This window comes from Chiloscyllium plagiosum, unplaced genomic scaffold, assembly GCF_037043375.1.
Source record: "Chiloscyllium plagiosum isolate Xiang-an unplaced genomic scaffold, Cpla_swu_hap1 HiC_scaffold_45, whole genome shotgun sequence".
NCBI lineage: Eukaryota > Metazoa > Chordata > Chondrichthyes > Orectolobiformes > Hemiscylliidae > Chiloscyllium > Chiloscyllium plagiosum.
The window spans coordinates 7,487,761-7,511,238 of NW_028270183.1; the positions used below are offsets into that span (position 1 = coordinate 7,487,761).

At 46.8% G+C, this 23,478-nt stretch overlaps 1 protein-coding gene across 1 annotated transcript in view; it reads right to left on the bottom strand.

The window, feature by feature from the left end:
- The window catches only part of LOC122552376 (uncharacterized), a 372,305-nt gene that overhangs the window by 27,992 nt on the left and 320,835 nt on the right, over positions 1 to 23,478 (bottom strand). Inside the window, exons 49-57 of the mRNA XM_087983386.1 lie at positions 14,483 to 14,536; positions 13,610 to 13,663; positions 12,234 to 12,341; positions 11,111 to 11,164; positions 9,990 to 10,043; positions 8,390 to 8,443; positions 5,166 to 5,219; positions 711 to 818; positions 551 to 604 (exon numbers count right to left, since the gene is read on the bottom strand). Of these exons, the coding sequence (XP_087839512.1) occupies positions 551 to 604; positions 711 to 818; positions 5,166 to 5,219; positions 8,390 to 8,443; positions 9,990 to 10,043; positions 11,111 to 11,164; positions 12,234 to 12,341; positions 13,610 to 13,663; positions 14,483 to 14,536 (594 nt within the window). The remainder of the gene's footprint in view (positions 1 to 550; positions 605 to 710; positions 819 to 5,165; positions 5,220 to 8,389; positions 8,444 to 9,989; positions 10,044 to 11,110; positions 11,165 to 12,233; positions 12,342 to 13,609; positions 13,664 to 14,482; positions 14,537 to 23,478) is intronic.

Here is a 23,478-nt window from a genome sequence, read left to right on the forward strand (position 1 = left end):
TAAGGAGAAATGTCTTCACTCAGAGAGTGGGGAACCTGCAGAATTCACTATTACAGAAAATACTTACAGCCAAAACATTGTATGTACTCCAGAAGGAATTAGATAAAGGTCTTAGGGCTAAAGGGATCAAAGGGTATGGGGAGAAAGCTGGAGCAGGGGACTGAGTTGGAAGATCAGCCATGATCCTATAGAATGGCAGAGCAGGCTCGAAGGGCCGAATGGTCTACTCCAGCTCCTGTTTTCTATGTCTCTATGAAACTCTACCCCACAAAAAAAAGTGGATACTCGATCAATCAATAATTTAACTGCCTGTTCCTCCTGTCCTTTAAATTGTGATGGTTTGTAAGATTGTATTCTCTCGAAGTGTCCTGATGAGTGCAAGATGAAAAGTTCTGGCGACATTTTTGTGATAACGGCCCGAATTGTGAGGTTGACGAGCTTGGCTCGCTTACAAAGCGTGGAGCAGAGGCAAGCAGACGGGGGTCTGGTACAGACCCGCCACGATAACACTGAGTAGCGGATCAGACTGAAGGGGCTGTTCTCATCTTACCATTGGGCCTGGGGGTCCAGCCTGGCCAGGGGGTCCATGGAGGCCTTGTTCTCCCTGTTGAAGAATAACAGACATTACGAGGGGTTATGCATTGATATGTGCAGCCGTTTGTTGCAAAACGTAATGCCGACTATCACATTCTCTTTGGGTCTTCACTTACTGCAGGGCCAGGTATCCCTCTGAGGCCTTCGGGTCCTATGTTGCCTGGTGACCCTTGTGGGCCTATAGGCCCAGTCCTGCCCACTGGGCCTTCCTGTCCCAGAGAGCCCTGTGTGAAAAAATAAACAAGCCCACGTGCAATCGTTAATACCTGTAATACTGCGGTTATAAACAGTGTGTCTAAAAAGGCAAATGTTTAATATCACTATGTGATTAAGGTAAGATCCTTTTCTCTTAATCCAACTGACCGGCCTTTCCAAACACCTGACAGCTGGAATTCAATGTGAAGTGTGAGGTTATGCACTTTGGTGGGAAGAATAGAGGCATAGACTATTTTCTAAATGGGGAAAGACTTCAGTAATCTGAAGCACAAAGTATTTTGGAGGGGGATCCTAGCTTGTGTTTTTATAAGGTTAACACATGGGTTGAGGTAGCAGCTAGGAAGGCGAAAGTGAGGACTTACAGATGCTGGAGATCAGAGTCGAGAGTGTGGCGCTGGAAAAGCACAGCAGGTCAGGCAGCAACCGAGGAGCAGGAGAATCGACGTTGCGGGCATAAGCCCTTCGTTAGGCAGCTCGGAAGCCATATACAACATCAACATTCATTTCAAGAGAAAAGCAGATATGTACTGCTCTGGTTATAAAGCTCTGGTTAGGCCCCATTTGGAGTACTGTGTCCAGTTTTGGTCCCCACACCTCAGGAAGGACATACTGGCACTGGAACGTGTCCAGCGGAGATTCACACGGATGATCCCTGGAATGACAGGTCTAACATATGAGGAACGGTTGAGGATACTGGGATTGTATTCGTTGGAGTTTAGAAGATTAAGGGGAGACTTAATAGAGACGTACAAAATAATACATGGCTTGGAAAAGGTGGATGCTAGGAAATTGTTTCAGTTAAACGAGGAGACTAGGACCCGTGGACACAGCCTTAGAATTAGAGGGGGTCATTTCAGAACAGAAATGCGGAGACATTTCTTCAGCCAGAGAGTGGTGGGCCTGTGGAATTCATTGCCACGGAGTGCAGTGGTAGCCGGGACGCTAAATGTCTTCAAGGCCGAGATTGATAGATTCTTGTTGTCTCGAGGAATTAAGGGCTACGGGGAGAACGCTGGTAAGTGGAGCTGAAATGCGCATCAGCCATGATTGAATGGCGGAGTGGACTCGATGGGCCGAATGGCCTTACTTCCACTCCTATGTCTTATGGTCTTATGGTCTTATGGTACTGCTGAGGCTGTTTAAGACTCTGGTCGGGCCGCATTTGGAATGTTGGGGGTCAATAGACTCCCAACTAGAAAGACAAGGGCAGCAGCTAAAGAGAATACCACCCCCTACAAGTTCCCTCCAAGCCACTCGCCATCCTGACTTGGCATATTGCCATTCCTTCACCGTCACTGGGTTAAAGTCCAGGAACTCCCTTGTTAACAGCATGATAGATGTCCCTATGCATTTAAAACCCCAGAATTTCAAAACATCAGCTCACCACCATCTTGTGAAGGGCAATTAGGGACCGGTAATAAATGCTGGGCCAGCTAGTAATGCCCGCAAGGTGGGAACACGTTTCTTTTCAGGAAGGTGCGAGCATTGTGAAAATATCTCTTGAAACAAATGACATTTTAAATGCAGAATTAAGTACAATCTGTCACACCCCCCCAAGAGACCCAACTGAGCGGAGAATTCAGAATTGGTTTTAGCAGCTTTTGCTATTGCTCACAATTCACTGCCAATCACAACCAAATTATTTTCAGCGCTTACAAGGCATGCAGGGAATTTTAACACAGCTTTGTGTGTGTTTCGTACCTTCTATGTAAATCGTAAATGTTTCAAAAACCAATATCTGCCAATTTTGGGATTGCAATTTGATGGAGATTTCTAATTAAGCTGAATTTTTCTCTGTGCCCAATTCTGATAACCCTTTCTCAATTATCATATGCAGGATCCTGAAAGGACTTGGCAGAGTGGATGCTGAGAGGACAGTTCCCCTTGTAGGAGTGACAGGAACAACGGGACAATGTTTAAGAATCAGAGGTCTTGGTTTGAGATGGAACTGAAGACAACTGCTTTTCTATTGCTCCCAGAGGATCTGTGGGATTTACCTACCCGGAGAGCAGTGGAGGGCAAGTCCATGAATATAGTCATAGAGATGTACAGCATGGAAACAGACCCTTCAGTCCAACCCGCCCATGCTAACTAGATGTCCCAACCCAATCTAGTCCCACCTGCCAGCACCTGGCCCATATCCCTCCAAACCCTTCCTATTCATATACCCATCCAAATGCCTTTTAAATGTTGCAATTGTACCAGCCTCCACTACTTCCTTTTGCAGCTCATTCCATACATGTACCACCCTCTGTGTGAAAAAGTTGCCCCTTAGGTCTCTTTTATATCTTTCCCCTCTCACCCTAAACCTATGCCCTCTAGTTCTGGACTCCCCGACCCCAGGGAAAGGACTTTGCCTATTTATCCTACCCATGCCCCTCATAATTTTGTAAACCTCTATAAGGTCACCCCTCAGCCTCCGACGCTCAAGGAAAACCCCACCCTGTTCATCCTCTCCCAATAGCCCAAATCCTCCAACCCCGGCAACATCTAAGTTCTTGATAGATACAGGAGTGAGGCGGGTCAGAGAGAAGATTTGAGTGGAGACCACAATCAGGTCAGCCAGGATCTTATTGAATAATCTACGCATGGTCCCAAGGGCCAATTTCCGACATTGGACTGAAGGTAGTTCCCATCTGTTAAACCCCTTCTAATGTACAGGCAATCCCTGGGTTGCAAGCAGGTTCCATTTCTGAATCCATTTGCAACTCGGTTCGTACGTCAGTCAGAAAACAATGCAGGACAAGATAAAGCAGTCGCACACAAGTCCAGGAAATGAATGAACAAATGATTTTTAATGAATGAATGAACAGATGATTTTATTATCACATATATCTGGGGAGATCCAGTGAGAAGTGGTTTGTCACCACAACCCAGTGCCTTTTTAAGTGACAAAAGAATAAAAAGAAAATACTTAAGTAGAGGTCATCTGTCCTTTTTTCAGTCATGGGATGAGGGTATCACTGGCTAGGTCATTACCCATCCCTAATTGCCCTACAGGGTAACCATATTACTGTGGGTCTGGAGTCACATGTAGGCCAGACTGGGTAAGAATGGCAGTTTCCTTCCCAAAAGGACATTGTTTTTTCAACAATCGACAACAGACTCATGCTCAGCATTAGACTTTGAATTCAGATTTTTTTTAAAGTTTTGCTGTGATTTGAACCCAGGTCCCATATCTGGGTCTCTGGATTAACAGTCCAGTGATAGTACCTCAAAGCCATCGCCTCCCTCATTGTTGACTGGTGTCCCAGACACAGCTCCAGGGATTCTGCAACGTCTCCAAGAAAGGTTGGCTTGAAGGAGTCCCCTTTCTGCCGACAACAGTGACCCAGGAGACCCCACTCCTCATGCCCTGCTTTCTCGCCATCAACCACCAGGAATCATTGCTCCAAGCTTACCACAGCCAGGAATCCCCACTCCGGGCCCACCGCGCCCAGGATTCTCCGCACCAGGCCCACCGCAGCCAGGAATCCCCACTCCAGGCTTACCACAGCCAGGAATCCCCACTCCGGGCCCACCACGCCCAAGATTCTCCACGCCAGGCCCACCACAGCCAGGAATCCCCACTCCGGGCCCACTGCACCCAGGATTCTCCACTCCAGGCCCACCGCAGCCAGGAATCCCCACTCCAGGCCCACCGCAGCCAGGATTCTCTGCACCAGGCCCACCGCAGCCAGGATTCTCTGCACCAGGCCCACCGCAGCCAGGAATTCCCACTCCAGGCCCACCACGCCCAGGATTCCCTGCACCAGGCCCACCATGCCCAGGAATCCCCACTCCAGGCTTACCACAGCCAGGAATCCCCGCTCCAGGCACTGCCAACTCTCCCACCTCCCCATAACGTCAGGAAGATGAAGAAAGAGAAGAGAAAAGAAGAAAAGGAGAGGGAGAGAGAGAGAGAGAGAGAGAGAGACACAAGGATGGGAGTGGCCTGAAGTGAACAGGCACAGTAGCTCAAACACTACCAACCATGACAACATCACCATCTCTCGAATGTCCAAGATTTAAATTGAGACCCCTGTATTGGTCTGTGCTCCTAAACCAGGAACCCTCTGTACGCCAGGGATTAGACACTCATGTTTCCTCTTCCAGCTGCGACTGGAAAATGGGAACCGATAGCTTCAGGTGAGGACGGACTTAATTTATCAGTGATGCACCCCAAAGCCAAATAGACCTCCGACGCTCACTGTAAAAGTCCAAATCGCGGTGAGGCAGACCCAGTGGTAATGGACCATGCCCTGAGGAAATTCAGTGGGAAATGCGTTCTAGTAAATTTCACAATCGTAGTTTCGTGAAACTTGGTGTAAAAGTTTGGTTGTTATCATCTTTTCTTTTACATAAAATAGTCATACCTTTTCACCTTTGAGACCCTCTCGCCCCTCTGACCCTGGAGGTCCAGGTGGTCCCTGTAAGAGAGAGAAAGAGGGGCTGTGTTTGAAATAATGAGACTCTGACAGCATGCAACAATCAGAATATGGTACAGTGTCACAGTGTGGGGTTAGTGTTCCTGCAGAGAGGTAGGTACGACTGCCTTTTGAGGAGGGGGAGGAATCGAGTCACTGACGTATTTAGAGTGTGATTAATTACACAGCACAAAACAAACCCTCAGTGTTTCCATCAACTACACACATGCACGGACTCACACACACGCATACACGCACAGACACACACAGACACAGATGCATGCGCGCGCATACACACAGGCACAGGCACACACACGCACACACACAGAAACGCACAGACACACACACGCACAGGCGCACACACACAAATATACACACACACAGACAGATACACACACACAGACAAAAAAGGGCAAGGACCTTGTATAACAGACAGTCAATGTGATATATTCACATTCAAGTCCCATCCAAAACCCCCTTTCAAGAAAATTGTTCAGTTTGCAGACTTTCCCTTGAATATGTGGCCTGTGAATCGCATTGAGAACTGAACAGTTGATTAACTTCATTCACCCTTCAGTCATGGTGATGGTATCATTACAATTTACAAAACCCTGAGCTGCTTGTTACTAAAGAAATTATGCCGTGGATTTCCTAAGATCTCCTCCCAATATTGCATTCCTAAGTGACTAAACTAAAACAAACCAATTAATTACTCCCTTCAGAAATAGGATGTCAGGTGAGTCTGCAATCACTGAGTTCGAGCGACTGGATAAATCACATTCCTTTTGTGACTTTTTTTTAAATTCTGTTATTAGAACCTCAGAGATTGCAATAGGTAATTTCCTCCCCTTATCTGTGGCAGTAAAGTTTGCAATTAGAAGGTTATTCACTTTTGCAGAAACAGAAACAGAAATTGTTGGAAAAGCTCAGCAGGGCTGGCATCATTTGTGGAGAGAAAGCAGAGTTAAATGTTTCGGGGTGAATGACCCTTCCTCAGAACGGATGTTTGCAAGCTGGTTTTCTGAGGTGTAACAAGTTAAAAATGGCAGAAAACATGACCTGGGGTTCTGCACTCAGCATATTATTCTGTGATTGTCACTCACTCCTGCTCATCACACTATAATGCTTCAGAGATGGCTCATGACTGTTGAAACATTTTGGGACATTTCTTGTAGGACACTGAGCAATGTGGGCAATGGTAAGATTTTTGGCAGAATCAAACATCAATTCCAGAGAGACTCATCGCATCAGGAATGTCGGTTCCTTCTTTTATACTTTCGCCAGACGTTAAGATAAGTTCTCGTTAGGCAGCACTAAGTTGCCAATTAAAGGAGATTGTTACTTGTTAAACAGCTTGGTAGCATGACAACTCACCTTGTTCATACTCAGCTTGCTAACTTACCAAACCTACCGAATAAACTGGCTGCAGAAAATCTAGACATGGAACTGAAAGCCAGTAACCAGAAACTGCAGTATGTCCAGGACCTGTGACGCCAAAACTGATTCCAATCAGGGACCACAGGTCAGGAAACACAAAACAAAGAGGGACTACACCGAGAGTGTCGCACCGAGGGAGTGACTCACCGAGAGAGTGACTCACCGAGAGAGTGACTCGCCGAGAGAGTGTCGCGCCGAGGGAGTGTCGCGCCGAGGGAGTGTCGCGCCGAGGGAGTGTCGCGCCGAGGGAGTGTCGCGCCGAGGGAGTGTCGCGCCGAGGGAGTGTCGCGCCGAGGGAGTGTCGCGCCGAGGGAGTGCCGCGCCGAGGGAGTGCCGCGCCGAGGGAGTGCCGCGCCGAGGGAGTGCCGCGCCGAGGGAGTGTCGCGCCGAGGGAGTGTCGCGCCGAGGGAGTGTCGCGCCGAGGGAGTGTCGCGCCGAGGGAGTGTCGCGCCGAGGGAGTGCCGCGCCGAGGGAGTGTCGCGCCGAGGGAGTGTCGCGCCGAGGGAGTGCCGCGCCGAGGGAGTGCCGCGCCGAGGGAGTGCCGCACCGAGGGAGTGCCGCACCGAGGGAGTGCCTCACTGAGGGAATGTCGCACTGAGGGAGTGACTCACTGAGGGAGTGACTCACTGAGGGAGTATAGCACTGAGGGAGTATAGCACTGAGGGAGTATAGCACTGAGGGAGTATGTACTGAGAGAGTGACTCACTGAGGGAATGGCTCACTGAGGGAATGGCTCACTGAGGGAATGGCTCACTGAGGGAATGACTCACTGAGGGGGTGTAGCACTGAGAGTCTACTGCACTGAGAGAGTGACTCACTGAGGGAGTGTCGCACTGAGGGAATGACTCACTGAGGGAGTGTAGCACTGAGGGATTGACTCACTGAGGGAGTGTCGCACTGAGGGATTGACTCACTGAGGGAGTATCGCACTGAGGGTCTACTGCACTGAGAGAGTGACTCACTGAGGGAGTATTGTACTGAGGGAGTGTCGCACTGAGAGAGTGAGTCACTGAGAGAGTACTGCTCTGAGGGAATGTCACACCAAGGGAGTGTTGCACTGAAGGAATGACTCACTGAGAGAGTGTCGCACTGACGGAGTGTCGCAATGAGTGAGTGACTCACTGAGGGAGGGTCGCATTAAAAGAATGTCGCACTGAGAGTGTGTCGCACTGAGAGTGAGTCGCACTGAGAGTGAGTCGCACTGAGAGTGAGTCGTATTGAGGGAGTGCCTCACCGAGGGAATGTCGCACCAAGAGAGTGCTTTATTGAGGGAGTGTCACAGCAAGGGAGTGTTGCACCAAGGGAGTGCATCACTGAGGGAGTGTTGCAACGAGGGAGTGCCTTACTGAGGGAGTGTTGCATCGAGGGAGTGCATCACTACGTGAGTGATTCACCGAGGAAGTACCTATTGAGGGAGCTTGTGTGTACTGCGGAGGATCCTAGCAAACAGCACTGAAGCAGAGTATCTTGTCTGGGCTTTGTGGGGATTAATGTTTCCTGTTTTCCCAATACTGTTAGAAGCATCTCACTCGCAGTGAAGCCCTTTGGGGTCATAACAGGCACTATGTAAATGCAAACTTTTACTTCTTATACAGATGGTGGTGTGGAAACAGCAATTGCTGGAAATGAAAGCGGTGGATGTACTGAAGCCCTGTTTGGAAGAAGGTGTTGGAGCAGTGACTGTCACTCGCCAGTTTTCCCAGATTAGCTTTTCCCCCGAGTATGTAAGTACTCACTCTCTTTCCCGGCAATCCCTGAGGGCCCGGCTCACCAGATGCACCACGTGGACCCTGCAAACCCAACAGAGAAACATTAGAGAGATTCATCCTCCCGACAGTGTTGAGAGTACGTTTACTGTGCTGGACAGGGTGTGTCACACTGCATATGCTGTCACTGTGATCCCCATTACCATGGGACACTGAGCTAAAAGCTGCTGATTGATTAGGAAGCTGATTGACACCACATTTGGAGCATGTGTAGATGAGAACAGGTAATTACGAAGAGAGAGATATCTGGACATGACAGACTCAATCGGAACATAGCTATCTGTCTGATAGGGTTACCAAGGCAGGAGAGGACACTTCCACACTGCAAACTCTGTGTAAATGATTTGGATGCGAATATCAGACATTATTGGTAAGCTTGCCGATGACCCCAAACTTGGTGTAATGGACAGTGAAGGTGGTCATCTAAGGTTACAAAGAGATTTTGATCAATTGGGTCAATGGGCTGAGGAGTGGCAGATGGAGTTAAATTTGGATAAATGCGAGGTATTGCATTTTGGGAATGCAAACAAGGACAGGAATTATACTGTTAATGGTAGGGCACTGGGTAGAACAAAGAGACTTTGGGGTTCAGGTACATAATTCTTTGAAGTTTGTGTCACAGGAAGACAGGGTGTTTAGCATGCTTGCCTTCATTGCTCAGTCCTTTGAGTATGGGAGTTGGGACGTTATGTTGAGGTTCCACAGGACATTGGTGAGGCCACTTCTGGAGTACTGTGACCAGTTCTGGTCACCCTGTTATCGGAAAGATACTATTAAACTGGTGAGGGTTCAGAAAAAAATTACCAGGATGTTCCTGGGTGTGGAGGGTTTGAGTCATAAAGGAGAGGCTAGACAGGCTGGGATGTTTTTCACTGGAACGTAGGAGATTGAGGGGTGATCTTAAAGAGGTTTATAAAATAATGAGGGGCATAGATAAGGTGAATGACGAGAGTCTTTTCCCTAGGCTGGGGGAGTTCAAAACTAGGGGGTATACTTTTAAGGTGACAGGACAAAGATTTAAAAAAGGACATGAGGGGAAACTTTTTTACTCAGAGTGGTTCGTGTGTGGAATGAGAAAGTGGTGGACGCAGGTACAGTTACAGTGTTTAAAAGACATTTGGAGAAGTACGTAAAAGATTTGGAAGGACATGAGTCAAGCACAGGCAGGTGGGACTAGTTTGGTTTGAGATAATGGTGGACATGGACTAGTTGGACCAAAGGGTCTATTATGACTCTATGACTCCAAGTGGAAATGGACCATTTTGGGATTAAGTTTGTCTTGGGGCCTCGTCAAATTACAATTTTAAGAACGAGCGTATTTGTAACGTAGCCAATTAAAGACCTCGAAACTCTGTCACATCACAATTCCCTTCCTTTGTCGCAACAGCTCCATCTCATGCTCTTGAGGAAGTAATGACAATGTTTAAGATCTGCTCTTTCTCAGGCTGGGAGCTAGTTGTAGGCATAACCTCTCATTCATTGTTGTGGGGAGCGGAAGCATAGAGTTTGAGCCGTAGAATTACTCATAATGCAATTTCTGAAGACGAATGTGACACTCTGACACACCTACCATCATGCCGGGGTCTCCAAGACTGCCTTTTTCACCAACTACACCATCTATTCCCTAAAATAAAAACCACAACAAGATTGGTTACCGCTGCCAAATAGTTAAACCATTTGAGAAAACAATGGGGGGGGGGGGGGGGGGGGGGTGCGCAGGGGGGTCCGGCATGAATGAGGAGATTTTTTTGAAGAAAATGAGTTCCTATCTGATGAACGAATGGTAAGAAGGAGATTGAATAATTGCTTTCAAAGGGAATTGGAGACATTGAGATGTTGTAGGGACTGACTGGGGAACTCTTTCAAAGGGAGTCGGACAGTCAGAATGGGCTGAGTAGCCTCCTCCTGTGCTGATGCCAATTAGGGTTTGTGGAGGTTTTGAGGGGGAATGAATAAGGATTGACAACGCTCCCAAACTCAAAAGGAAATCGGTTGTTAAAGGGCTGGGAAGAGTTGGGCAATGTCACTACGCTGGCTGAATGGGAGAGCCAGCGATTCTCTGGATTTTCCCAGCTTCCCAAACATGGACGCCAATAATCCAGCCAGTCAGGAGTGGGGCAGTGACTGATACCAGCCTTTGACCCAGTCAACTGCACACATGGCCCCTTTAAGACACCCTCACTGGTGTGTGAGTAACCGTGCAGAGGAATACAGTCAGTTGTTCTATAACATGACAATCATGTTGCGTTCGTGTGCAACCCCACGTTATAGAGAAATCGTGCTTTGGAAACAGCGTTTCAAGTGTTGGCACTGTAATAGCGTGACAGCCAACACACGTTTTAAAATTTCACGCTGGAGAAACAGCATCCCCAATTCATCAATCGCGTTACAGCAAATTCGCATTGACAAAATGCGCGTTATAACAGAATGTCATGTGCCCTAAAACAAATGGATTGCTGGAGATACCCAGCATCTGCAGAGAGAGAGAGAGAGAGAGAGAGAGAGAGAGACAGAGACAGAGAAAGAGAGACAGAGACAGAGACAGAGACAGAGACAGAGAGAGAGAGAGACAGACAGACAGAGAGACAGATAGAGACAGAGACACAGAGAGAGAAAGAGTGTTAACATTTCGAATCCCGTGTGGACTTTCTTCGGAATCAAAGAATCCTGTGTCGAGGTTGAGCTTCTCACCGGAATACCTGGCTCGCCTGTTGGACCGGGATCACCTGGAAAACCAGCCGGACCCTGAGAATCAGATGACAGAGACAGAGAGAGACAGAGACACAGAGAGAGAGAAAGAGAGATTAGACAATAACACTTCTGACAGGGCAAGAATAACTTCCAAGTGAAGACGTTTCATTGCAATCCTTAATCCCCCCACCCTGAGACTGTGTCCTTGTCTAATGGATTTGCAAGCCAGCAGAGACATCCTCCCAGCCCCCCCACCCTGTCCCCCTCCTGATGAATCTTCCACCTGTCAATGGCATCATCTTTTATCCTCCCAAGCTCCAAGGAGTATCGACGTGGTCTGCTCAACTTCTCCCGAATGAGTAATAATAGGGAAGTCGTGATGTAGTGGCATTGTCACAGGACTTGCTACATACAGAGCCAGGTAACATTCTGAAGGCCATGAGTTTGAATCCTGCCATGGCAGATAGAGGAATTCCATAAAAATCTGGAATTAAGAGTCTAATGGTGACCCTGAATCCATTGTCGATTGTTGGGAAACCCATCTGGTTCACCAACGCCCTTTAGGGAAGAAAACTGCCATCCTTACCTGGTCTGGCCTACATGTGACTCCAGACCCAGGGCAACGGGGTTGACTCTTAACTGCCTTCTGGGCAATTAACGATGGGCATTAGATGCTGGGCCATTGATGACCACGTTTTGTGAATAAGATAACAAAGCCACCATGACAGATGGTGGAATTTGAATTAATTAAAAAACAGATTAAGAAAATGAAGCTAACAGTCAATAGCCCACTTTTGATAGTTATAAAAACTCATCTGGTTCATTAATGTCCTTTAGGGAAGGAAATCTGCCATCCTTACCCAAGTCTAATCAACACGTGACTCCAGACAACAGCAATGGTTAAGCGCTATGTGACTCTTAAGTGTTCTTTGAAATGGGGCTAGTAGGGATGGACAGAACAGGCCAGCTTAGACAGTGGCACCCACAATCTGTGACTGAAAAAGAAATCCCCATCTCCTCAGCTTGGCGAGCTTTCATTACTTCTCAAGGCCTCGTGTCCAACACTGAGGAGAACCTGCCTGGTTGTCCAAGGATGGATAAGGAGAGAGGATGGCCAACTTACCACACCACCTTTAGCACCATCTTCACCTGGAGGACCTTTGACCCCTGCAGGTCCTGCTGTACCCGATGGACCTGTGTCCCCTTTCTCACCAATTTCACCTTTAGGACCCTTGGGCAAGAGATGTTAAAAAGAAAATGCTTCAAATACACCATAAATGTTCAAACGCAATTTTATCCAGGATGTCAGTTTGCTCGTTGAGCTGGAAGGCTCATTTTCAGACGTTTCATCATCATAACATCATCAGTGAGCCTTCGGTGAAGCACTGGTGTTATGGCCTGTTTTCTACTTGTGTGTTTAGGTTTCCTTGGATTGCTGATGTCATTTCCTGTGTTGCTGATGTCATTTCCTCACTGATGAGGTTACTGAGTATGGCGATGAAACGTCTGAAAATGAACCTTCCAGCTCAGCAAGCAAACTTACATCCAGAAACTCAAGCCAATCTACAAATCTTCTCAAAACTCGTGAGCAATTTTATCCATCCTGAGCCTTCAAGAACAAGAGCAGGACAATGTTATTTCACACCTGAACTTGGGATTCCAAACAATCTCTGAATCAAGATTCTGGTTTGATGTTCCAAATGGTCACCTATCTATTCCCATCTCAATACAGAGCGTTCCCATTAGCATCAATCCGTCACTGTTTCAATGTGACGTCTTTTGCCCTGAGTGGAGAAATCACTGACCATGTGGTAGGGGAGATAGCTGCAAATCCACATCTAGTGTTTTTTTTGCAAACTTAGTTATAGAACTGTACAGCATGGAAACAGATCTTGTGGTCCAACCATCCATGCTGTCCAGAAATCTTAACTGAATCTAGTCCCATTTGCCAACATTTGGCCCATATCCCTCTAAACTCTTCCTACTCGTCCAGATGCCTTTTAAATGTTGTAATTATACCCGACTCCACCACTTCCTCTGGCAGCTCATTCCATACATGCACCACCCTCTGCATGAAAAAGTTGCCCCTTAGGTCCTTTTTATATCTTTCCAATCTCATCCTGAACCTATACCTTCTAGTTCTGGACTCCCTCACTCCAGGGTAAAGACCTTGCCTATTTATCCTATCCATGCCCCTCATGATTTTATAAACCTCTCTAAGGTCACCCCTCAGCCTCTGACGCTCCAGGGAAAACAGTCCCAGCCTGTTCAGCCTCTCCCTATCTCTAACATCCTCCATCTCTGGCATCATCCTTGTAAATCTTTTCTGAACCCTTTCAAGTTTCACATCGTGTTCCCTCAAGGAATGGGCAAGATTGTCAGATGGTTTGCTGCCAATCAGGCTGAGGGGGGCCAATTCGGGGGCAAGGGAAACTGTAGGAATGGGTGGACAACCTTCAATGGCGTTTCAATGGAATTAAGACAATATTGGGTACTCACAGCGATACCTGGTTCTCCCGGTGTGCCTGGGTCTCCAGCTTCTCCTGTCTCTCCCTGTAAGGAAGGTCAAACACAACGGTTACACTGAGCCGAGATGACCTCAATCAGTCCATGTAACGTCTCATTCCAGAACGAGTGCACACAAAAACCTTCAATGTGGATGGCAGGTTCTCTTCCCAAATGGGTAACTGTAACCTGAAGAGCTTCCTGTAGAGAATTATAGAATCCCTACAGTGTGGAAGCAGGCCATTTTGGCCCATTGAGTCCTCACCGAACCTCGAAAGGGTATCCCACCCAGATCTGCCCCTTACCCAATCCCCTTGACCTCACATTTCCCACGGCTAACTCATACATCCCTGAACACTATGAACAATTTAGCAGGGCCAACCTACCCCTAGCCTGCACATGTTTTGACTGTGGGAGAAAACCAGAGCACACCCACACAGAGATGGGAAGAACATGCAAACTCCACACAAGCGTCCCGAGGCTGGAATCGAACCCAGGGTCCCTGGCGCAGTGAGGCAGCGGTGCTAACCACAGATCCACTGTGTTAACTTGGTGATGGGATTGCTAGTCCAGTGATGCATATCAGTGAGATGATATGACGCAAGAACAAGTCCATGCCAGTAGATCTCTCGCTGCTCACCAGCAAGAAAATAACAGTCATTCAAAATGGGACACTTTCCTCTTGACTTCGGGAAGCTCCTTACCAACCATCTCACTTGGTTGTCCCAATGTTCCTGCCAATGCCCACATCATTCAGGGGCTGGCAGGGGGGAGGTACCTTCAGGGTATCAGCGGGTAGTTTATTAGATGCTTTGTGATTTCCGAATAATCCTGCTCAGGCCACAAGCACAAAGAAGAAACACTCACCTTTTCACCCACTGATCCTGGAGAGCCCATACCACCTGGGCGTCCTGAAGGACCCTAAATGGACAGAAGAGGAGATGATTAATTCTGTTCACGACTGTGAGACCTTAAGCATCAGCCGGGGGGTTACCATTCCTTATAAACTCTCAGTAATTACGACAGAAATGAACCCCTGAATGAAAAATTCATGCCAAGATCCAACTGACCAGTACATTTTCATTTCTTGAAAAGGATCACGATAACATTGTTTGAGTTTTACAAAAAATTCTATCAAACTTAGATTAGAAACAGGCCCTTTGGCCCAACAAGTCCATACCGACCCTCTAAAGAGTAACCCACCCAGACCCACTAATGCACCTATCGCTATGGGCAATTAAGCATGGCCAATTCACCTGACCTGCACATCTTAGACTGTGGAAGGAAACCGGAGCAAACCCACGCAGACAAGGGGAGAATGTGCAAACTCCATGCAGATAGTCTGTCCAAGTCTGGAATCGAACCCTAGTCCCTAGTACTGCGAGGCAGCAGTGCTAACCATTGAGCCACTACACAAATACAGACTATTTAGCTAGCCAACACTTTACTTTAAACTTCATCCAATCTTGCTCCTCTCCTCTTGATCTCACCTATTTGTCATCACGTTCTATTGATTTCCCCTCTCATTTTATCCAGCTTCCCTTCAATATGTCTTCTCTATTCCCCTAGGTGCATGAGTGTGGTGTAGAGATCAGTGCCATATTCTCTACGCATAGTGGAAACAGAAAGGGATGCGGTGCTGAGGGGTTTTTGACTCGCACAACATTTGAGTGCAAGATAAAGTTATAAAGGCCCTTTGGCCCATCAAGTTTACACCAGTCACCTAACCGTTCTCGTCCCACTTTCCAACACTTGGCCTTTCATGCCTTGGCATTACAAGTGCACATCTAAATACCGTATATACTCAAGTAAAAATCAATCTCATGTAAAGGTCAACCCTAGTTCTTCACAGATGACAGGCCAACATTTGTGAGTCAAGGTATTATCCTGTACGATGTTACAATGAGGAAATGAATTTTTACTTTCATGCTATTATGTGTTTTGATGTACAATTAACGCCAAGTTGGTGCAAACGTTTAAGACGCATCAGGTCAGAGTCAGGTGACAACCTCACCTTGTGTGCAGCTCAGCTGAGCTCCCCTGTAGCCCTCATGGAATACAGTCATATTACTGTAATTTATTGTGTTTTGTTTTAATTCATTTAGAGGTCAATTGGGCTTCTGCTAACGATATGGTATTTTGGACTGTAGTGTGAATTTCAGCCCCTGAAGAGTAAAATCCATGTAATAGTTGACTCCATAAATTTAACCATAAAAAGTACATCTAAAACTTTTGACTTGTGCAAAAGTGTATACAGGTACTTCTTGAATGTTTGAGGCATTCTGCCTCTCCCATCTTTATAGCCAGCAAGTTCCAGACTGCCTTCTGAGTGAAAAGATTTCGCCTCACATCCCCCCGCTATTCCCCCTGCACCTTACATTCAATCCATGCCCTCAACAACTGATCCCTCTATCAAGGGGAAAAGCTTCTTTCTGTCTACCCTGTCTATGCCCCTCATAATTTTATATGTCTCAATCATGCCCCCCCCCCAACTCTGCTCTAAGGAAACCAAGTCCAGTCTGTCCAATCTCTCTTCATTACCAAAGCTCTCCAGCCCAGGCAACATCCTGGTAAATCTTCTGTGCATTCTGTTCAATGACATCATATCCTTCCAAAAGTATGGATTCCAGAACTGTAGTTCAGGATTTCCAAGAGAAGATTAACCAACGACTTTCTTTGATTCAGGTCCACGGGTGATTTGTAATGGGGAAAAAAAAAACATGAGGACATGCTGACCAGCTTTTAGCTGGGAGTCTCCAATAAATTCATGACTGAGATTGGAGTCATTGAGAAACTGTGGGAGATCTTCAATTGAGAGATTGAGGACATCACGGATGGCAGCAGTGAGTGAAGGCAAGAAACTAACAAACAATGAGGGATTATTGACCAAGAGGGAAGTTTATGGATGTCAAAAAATGGGTTAATAGCACCATGGACCAGGGAAAGAATATCAAACAATTTAAAATAATGCTGAGAAGTACAGAAGACTGGATAGAGTTTTAAAGACAAGCAGTAGGAAACTCAGTTAAGGATAGATAGAGTTAAAAGGCCAAGAGGCACAAGATGCAGCAGTTCAGAATCACTACAGGATGGTGTACAGAATCATATGGGTTACTGTAGACAGCAGGATACTGTGTTAGGATTGGTTACTGTAGACAGCAGGATACTGTGTTAGGATTGGTTACTGTAGACAGCAGGATACTGTGTTAGGATTGGTTACTGTAGACAGCAGGATACTGTGTTAGGATTGGTTACTGTAGACAGCAGGATACTGTGTTAGGATTGATTTGGAGATGCTGGTGTTGGACTGGGGTGTACAAAGTTAAAAATCACACAACACCAGGTTATAGTCCAACAGGTTTAATTGGAAGCACTAGCTTTCGGAGTGATGAAGGATCATCATTCCGAAAGCTAGTGCTTCCAATTAAACCTGTTGGACTATAACCTGGTGTTGTGTAATTTTTAACTTTGTGTTAGGATTGGTTACTGTAGACTAGAGAATACTGCACTGGGATTGGCCAATGTAAAACTCAGGATACTGCACTGGGACTGGTGAATGATGAAAGCAGGATAACAGGTTGGTATTGGTCACTGTAGACAGCAGATAATGCACTAGGATTGGTTACTGTAAACAACAGGACACTGCATTGGGATTGGGTACTCTGGACAGCAGGAAAATACACTCGGATTGGTTACTGTAAACAGCAGGATGCGGTACTGGGATTGGTTACTGTAGACAGCAGGATACTGCACTGGGATTGGTTATTGTAGACAGCAGGATACTGTACTGGGATTGGATACTGTAGACAGCAGGATACTGTACTGGGATGGGTTACTGGAGACAGCGGATACCACATTGGGATTGGTGATTGTAGACAACAGGATACTGTACAGGGATTGGATACTGTAGACAGCAGGATACTGTACTGGGATTGGATACTGTAGGCAGCAGGATATTGCACTGGGATTGGATACTGTAGACAGCAGGCCACTGTACTGGGATTGGATAAGGTAGACAGCAGGGTACTGCACTGGGATTGGTTACTGTACACAGCAGGATACTGCACTGGGATTGGTTACTGTAGACAGCAGGATACTGCACTGGGATTGGTTATTGTAGACAGCAGAATACTGTACTGGGATTGGTTACTATAGACAGCAGGATACTGTACTGGGATTGATTACTGTAGACATCGGTTACCACATTGGGATTGGTGATTGTAGACAACAGGATACTGTACTGGGAATGGATACTGTAGACAGCAGGATAATGTACTAGGATTGGATAAGGTAGACAGCAGGATACTGCAATGGGATTGGTTACTGTAGAGAGCAGGATACTGCACTGGGGTTGGGTACTGTAGACAGCAGGATACTGTACTGGGATTGGTTACTGTAGACAACAGGATACTGCACGGGTATTGCATACTATAGACAGCAGGATACTGTATGGGATTAGTTACTGTGGACAGCAGGATACTGTACTGGGATTGGATACTGTAGACAGCAGGATACAGTACTGGGATTGGATACTGTAGACAGCAGGACACTGTACTGGGATTTGATAAGGTAGATAGCAGGGTACTGCACTGGGATTGGTTACTGTACACAGCAGGATACTGCACTGGGGTTGGTTACTGTACACAGCAGGATACTGCACTGGGGTTGATTACTGTAAACAGCAGGATACTGTACTGGGATTGGATACTGTAGACAGCAGGACACTGTACTGGGATTTGATAAGGTAGATAGCAGGGTACTGCACTGGGATTGGTTACTGTACACAGCAGGATACTGCACTGGGGTTGGTTACTGTACACAGCAGGATACTGCACTGGGGTTGATTACTGTAAACAGCAGGATACTGTACGCGGATTGGATACTGTAGACAGCATGATACTGTACAGGCATTGGTTACTGCAGACAGCAGGATACTGCACTGGGATTGGATACAGCAGACAGCAGGATACGGTATTGGTGTTGGTTAATGTAGAGAGCAGGATACTGTACTGGGATGGGTTACTGTAGACAGCAGGATACTGCACTGGGATTGCATAATGTAGACAGCAGTACACTGTACTGGGATTGGATAATGTAGACAGCAAGATACAGTACTGGCATTGCCTACTGTAGACAACAGGATACAGCACTGGGATTGGTTACTGCAGACAACAGGATACTGCACTGAGATTGGATACCGTAGACAGCAGGATACTGCACTGGGATTGGATACTGTAGACAGCAGGATACTGCACTGGGATTGGATACTGTAGACAGCAGGATACTGCACTGGGATTGGATACTGTAGACAACAGGATACTGTACTGGGATTGGTTACTGCAGACAGCAGGATGCTGTACTGGGGTTGGATACTGGAGACAGCAGGTAACTGTACTGTGGTTGGATTACTGTGGACAGCAGGATACTGTACGGGGATTGGATACTGTAGGCAGTAGGATAATGTACTGGGAATTGGTTACTGTGGACAGCAGGATACTGCACTGGGATTGGTCACTGGAGACAACAGGATACTGTACTGAGTCTGGTCACTGTTGACAACAGGATACTCACTGGGATTGGACAAAGTAGACAGCAGGATACTGTACTGGGATTGGATATTGTTGACAGTAGGATACTACACTGGGATTGGATACTGTAGACAGCTGATACTGTCCTGGGATTGGATACTGTAGACAGCAGGATAGTGTCCAGGGATTGGTTACTGTAGATAACAGGATACTGTACTGGGACTGGTCACTGTAGACAGCTGGATAATGTATTGGTATTGGTCACTGTAGACAACAGGATACTGTACTGGGATTGGTTACTGTAGACAGCAGGAGACTGCACAGGGATTGGATACTGTAGACTGCAGGATGCTGTACTGGGATTGGATACTGTAGACAGCAGGATACTGCACTGGGATTGGTCACTGTAGACGGCAGGAAACTGTACTGGGATTGAATACTGTAGACAGCAGGATACTGTATTGGGATTCATTACTGTAGGCAGCAGGATACTGTACTGGGATTGGTTACTGTAGACAGTAGGATACTGTATTGGGGTTGGTTACTGTGGACAGCAGGATACTGTATTGGGGTTGGTTACTGTGGACAGCAGGATACTGTACTGGGATTGGTTACTGTAGACAGCAGGATACTGTACTGGGATTGGTTACTGTAGACAGTAGGATGCTGTATTGGGGTTGGTTACTGTGGACAGCAGGATGCTGTATTGGGGTTGGTTACTGTGGACAGCAGGATACTGTATTGGGGTTGGTTACTGTGGACAGCAGGATGCTGTATTGGGGTTGGTTACTGTGGACAGCAGGATACTGTATTGGGGTTGGTTACTGTGGACAGCAGGATACTGTACTGGGATTGGTCACTGTAGACAGCTAGATAATGTACTGGTGTTGGTCACTGTAGACAACTGGATACTGTACTGGGATTGGTTACTGTCGACAGCAGGATACTGCACTGGGATTGGTTACTGTAGACAGCAGGATACTGTATTGGGATTGGATACTGTAGACAGCAGTATACTGCAGTGGGAATGGATACTGTCGATAGCAGGATACAGAACTGGGATTGGATACTGTAGACAGCAGGATACTGCACTGGGATTGGTTACTGTAAACACCAGGATACTGTCCTGGGATTGGTTACTGTAGACAGCAGGATACTGTCCTGGGATTGGTTACTGTAGACAGCAAGATACTGTACAGGGATTGGTCACTGTAGACTGCTAGATAATGGACTGGGATTGGTCACTGTAGACAACAGGATACTGTACTGGGATTGGTTACTGTAGGCAGCAGGATACTGTATTGGGATTGGTTACTGTGGACAGCAGGATACTGTACTGGGATTGGATACTGTAGACAGGATACTGTACTGGGATTGGATACTGTAGACAGGATACTGTACTGGGATTGGTTACTGTAGACAGCAGTACACTGTACTGGGATTGGATACTGTAGACAGCAAGATACAGTACTGGCATTGCTTACTGTAGACAACAGGATACTGCACTGGGATTGGATACTGTAGACAACAGGATACTGCAGTGGGAATGGCTACTGTAGACAGCAGGATACTGCAATCGGATTGGTCACTGGGGACAGCAGATACTGCACTGGGATTGGTCACTGTAGACAGCTAGATAATGTACTGGTGTTGGTCACTGTAGACAACAGGATATTGTACTGGGATTGGTTACTGTAGACAACAGGATACTGTACTGGGATTGGATACTGTAGACAGCAGGATACTGCAGTGGGATTGGTTACTGTAGACAGCAGTACACTGTACTGGAATTGGATACTGTAGACAGCAGGATACTGCACTGGGATTGGATACTGTAGACAGCAGGATACTGTACTGGGATTGCTTACTGTAGACATCAGAATACAGCACAGGGATTGGTTACTGTAGACAACAAGATACTGCACTGATTGCATACTGTAGACAGCAGGATACTGTACTGGGATCGGTTACTGTAGGCAGCAGGATACTGCACGGTGATTGGATACTGTAGGCAGCAGGATAATGTACTGGGATTGCTCACTGGGGACAGCAGATACTGCACTGGGATTGGTCACTGTAGACAGCTAGATAATGTACTGGTGTTGGTCACTGTAGACAACAGGATACTGTACTGGGATTGGATACTGTAGACAGCAGGATACTGCAGTGGGATTGGTTACTGTAGACAGCAGTACACTGTACTGGGATTGGATACTGTAGACAGCAGGATACTGTACTGGGATTGCATACTGTAGACAGCAGGATACTGTACTGGGATTGGTTACTGTAGACAGCAGTACACTGTTCTGGGATTGGTTATTGTAGACAACAGGATACTGCACTGATTGCATACTGTAGACAGCAGGATACTGTACTGGGATCGGTTATTGTAGACAGCAGTACACTGTACTGGGGTTGGATTACTGTGGACAGCAGGATACTGCACGGGGATTGGATACTGTAGACAGCAGGATACTCTACTGGGATCGGTTATTGTAGACAGCAGTACACTGTACTGGGGTTGGATTACTGTGGACAGCAGGATACTGCACGGGGATTGGATACTGTAGGCAGCAGGATAATGTACTGGGATTGGTTACTGTAGACAGCAGGATACTGTACTGGGATTGATCACTGGAGACAACAGGATACTGTACTGGGTCTAGTCACTGTTGACAACAGGATACTCACTGCGATTGGACATAGTAGACATCAGGATACTGCACTGGGATTGGATACTGTAGACAGCAGGATACTGCACTGGGATTGGCCACTGTGGACGGCAGGTAACTGTACTGGGATTGGATACTGTAGACAGCAGGATACTGCACTGGGATTGGCCACTGTGGACGGCAGGTAACTGTACTGGGATTGGATACTGTAGACAGCAGGATACTGCACTGGGATTAGTTATTGTAGACAGCAGGATACTGCACTGGGATTAGTTATTGTAGACAGCAGGATCCTGTACTGGGATTGGTTACTGTAGACAGCAGAATACTGTCCTGGGAATACATACTATAGACAGCAGGACTGGATTGTCATGCAGCTAGAATTACAAGCGAAAGTAAAGCTGTATTGAAACAGTTATTTACTGTGGATGGGCTATGATCGCACAGTCATATTGCACCGTGAGTGCTTGGCTGAATTGTAGTACCCAGCGATCTGACTGGGAACACAGCTCCTCATGTACTCTGCTTGCTGGAAATCTGATTTGTCGTGCAATTGTTTTCCCACACTCTAGATTATAGAGTTGATTGCATTCGTTCCGGATGAATAAGTACAAGAGAGTTGTGGACTGTACACCTGGGACGACATCAAATGTAACTTCTCAGAAGTGGGTATTTCTGACAGGTTAGGCGGTTATTGTGAAATACCAGCTTACCCTCTCAACAGTACAGTACAGTCTACGTGTGGATGATGCTGCTGTTGCGTTAAATGGCAGGGAGTACCAGTGTATTGACTCAGTGACACCAACAGGAGGCAGTCACATCACCGTCAGTCCCAGCATGGGTGCCACACCCTGCTTCAGTCCTGGGACAGGGAAGGGAAGAGAGAAAATGGCAGGATTTCACTGGGATCTGCATGGATAACAGGACAAGGGCAGGATTCTCACAGAAGGGACAGACAGACTGCATAAATCTGGCTCAACCTCTGCTGAAGAGTAAAAGCTGGAGGGATGAATGAAAACATTTACGAGAATGTTCCCAAGCGTGAGGTACTCCGGTCCTGTGAGCAGAACAGGGACCCTGGGTCTGTTACCCTTACACTGAAGGCTGAGAGACTGGGTAAAAATGTTCAAAATGCTAGAGGGTCTGCGCAGAGGGAATTGGAAGAAACTATTACCGCTGGTGGAAGGTTCTAGAACAGAAGGGCGCAGATTAAGATCATTGGTAAAAACAGCAATAGTGAGATGAAAAGCAAATGTTTCACTGAGTGACTGATTGGGATTTGGAACGTGCTGTCTGTGATTGATTCCCGCTCTCGTCACAATCAAGGCCTTCACGGGAGAATGGAAGTATCTGAAACAATAGCAGCCCAGGTCCTTCGGAGGGCTGGCATTAACACAATGGGCTGAGTGGCCTCCTTCTGTGCCCCCTAAAGATTCTGAGACTTCTGCCACATTTAACAGTGAGCTCAGGGCCCCCCTGACTCGAAAACACAAAATCCTGGGTTTCACAAGCAAGGAGCAATGCTGAATTTACACCCTGACAGATTTCCTTCCATGTTACTTTAACGCACTGTAAATAGATTCAGTTCATTTTCTATGTTCACACACACACACATACACATAGCTGAAGCATCTGTGTTTGCTGTTACACTCTCCCATGCCTT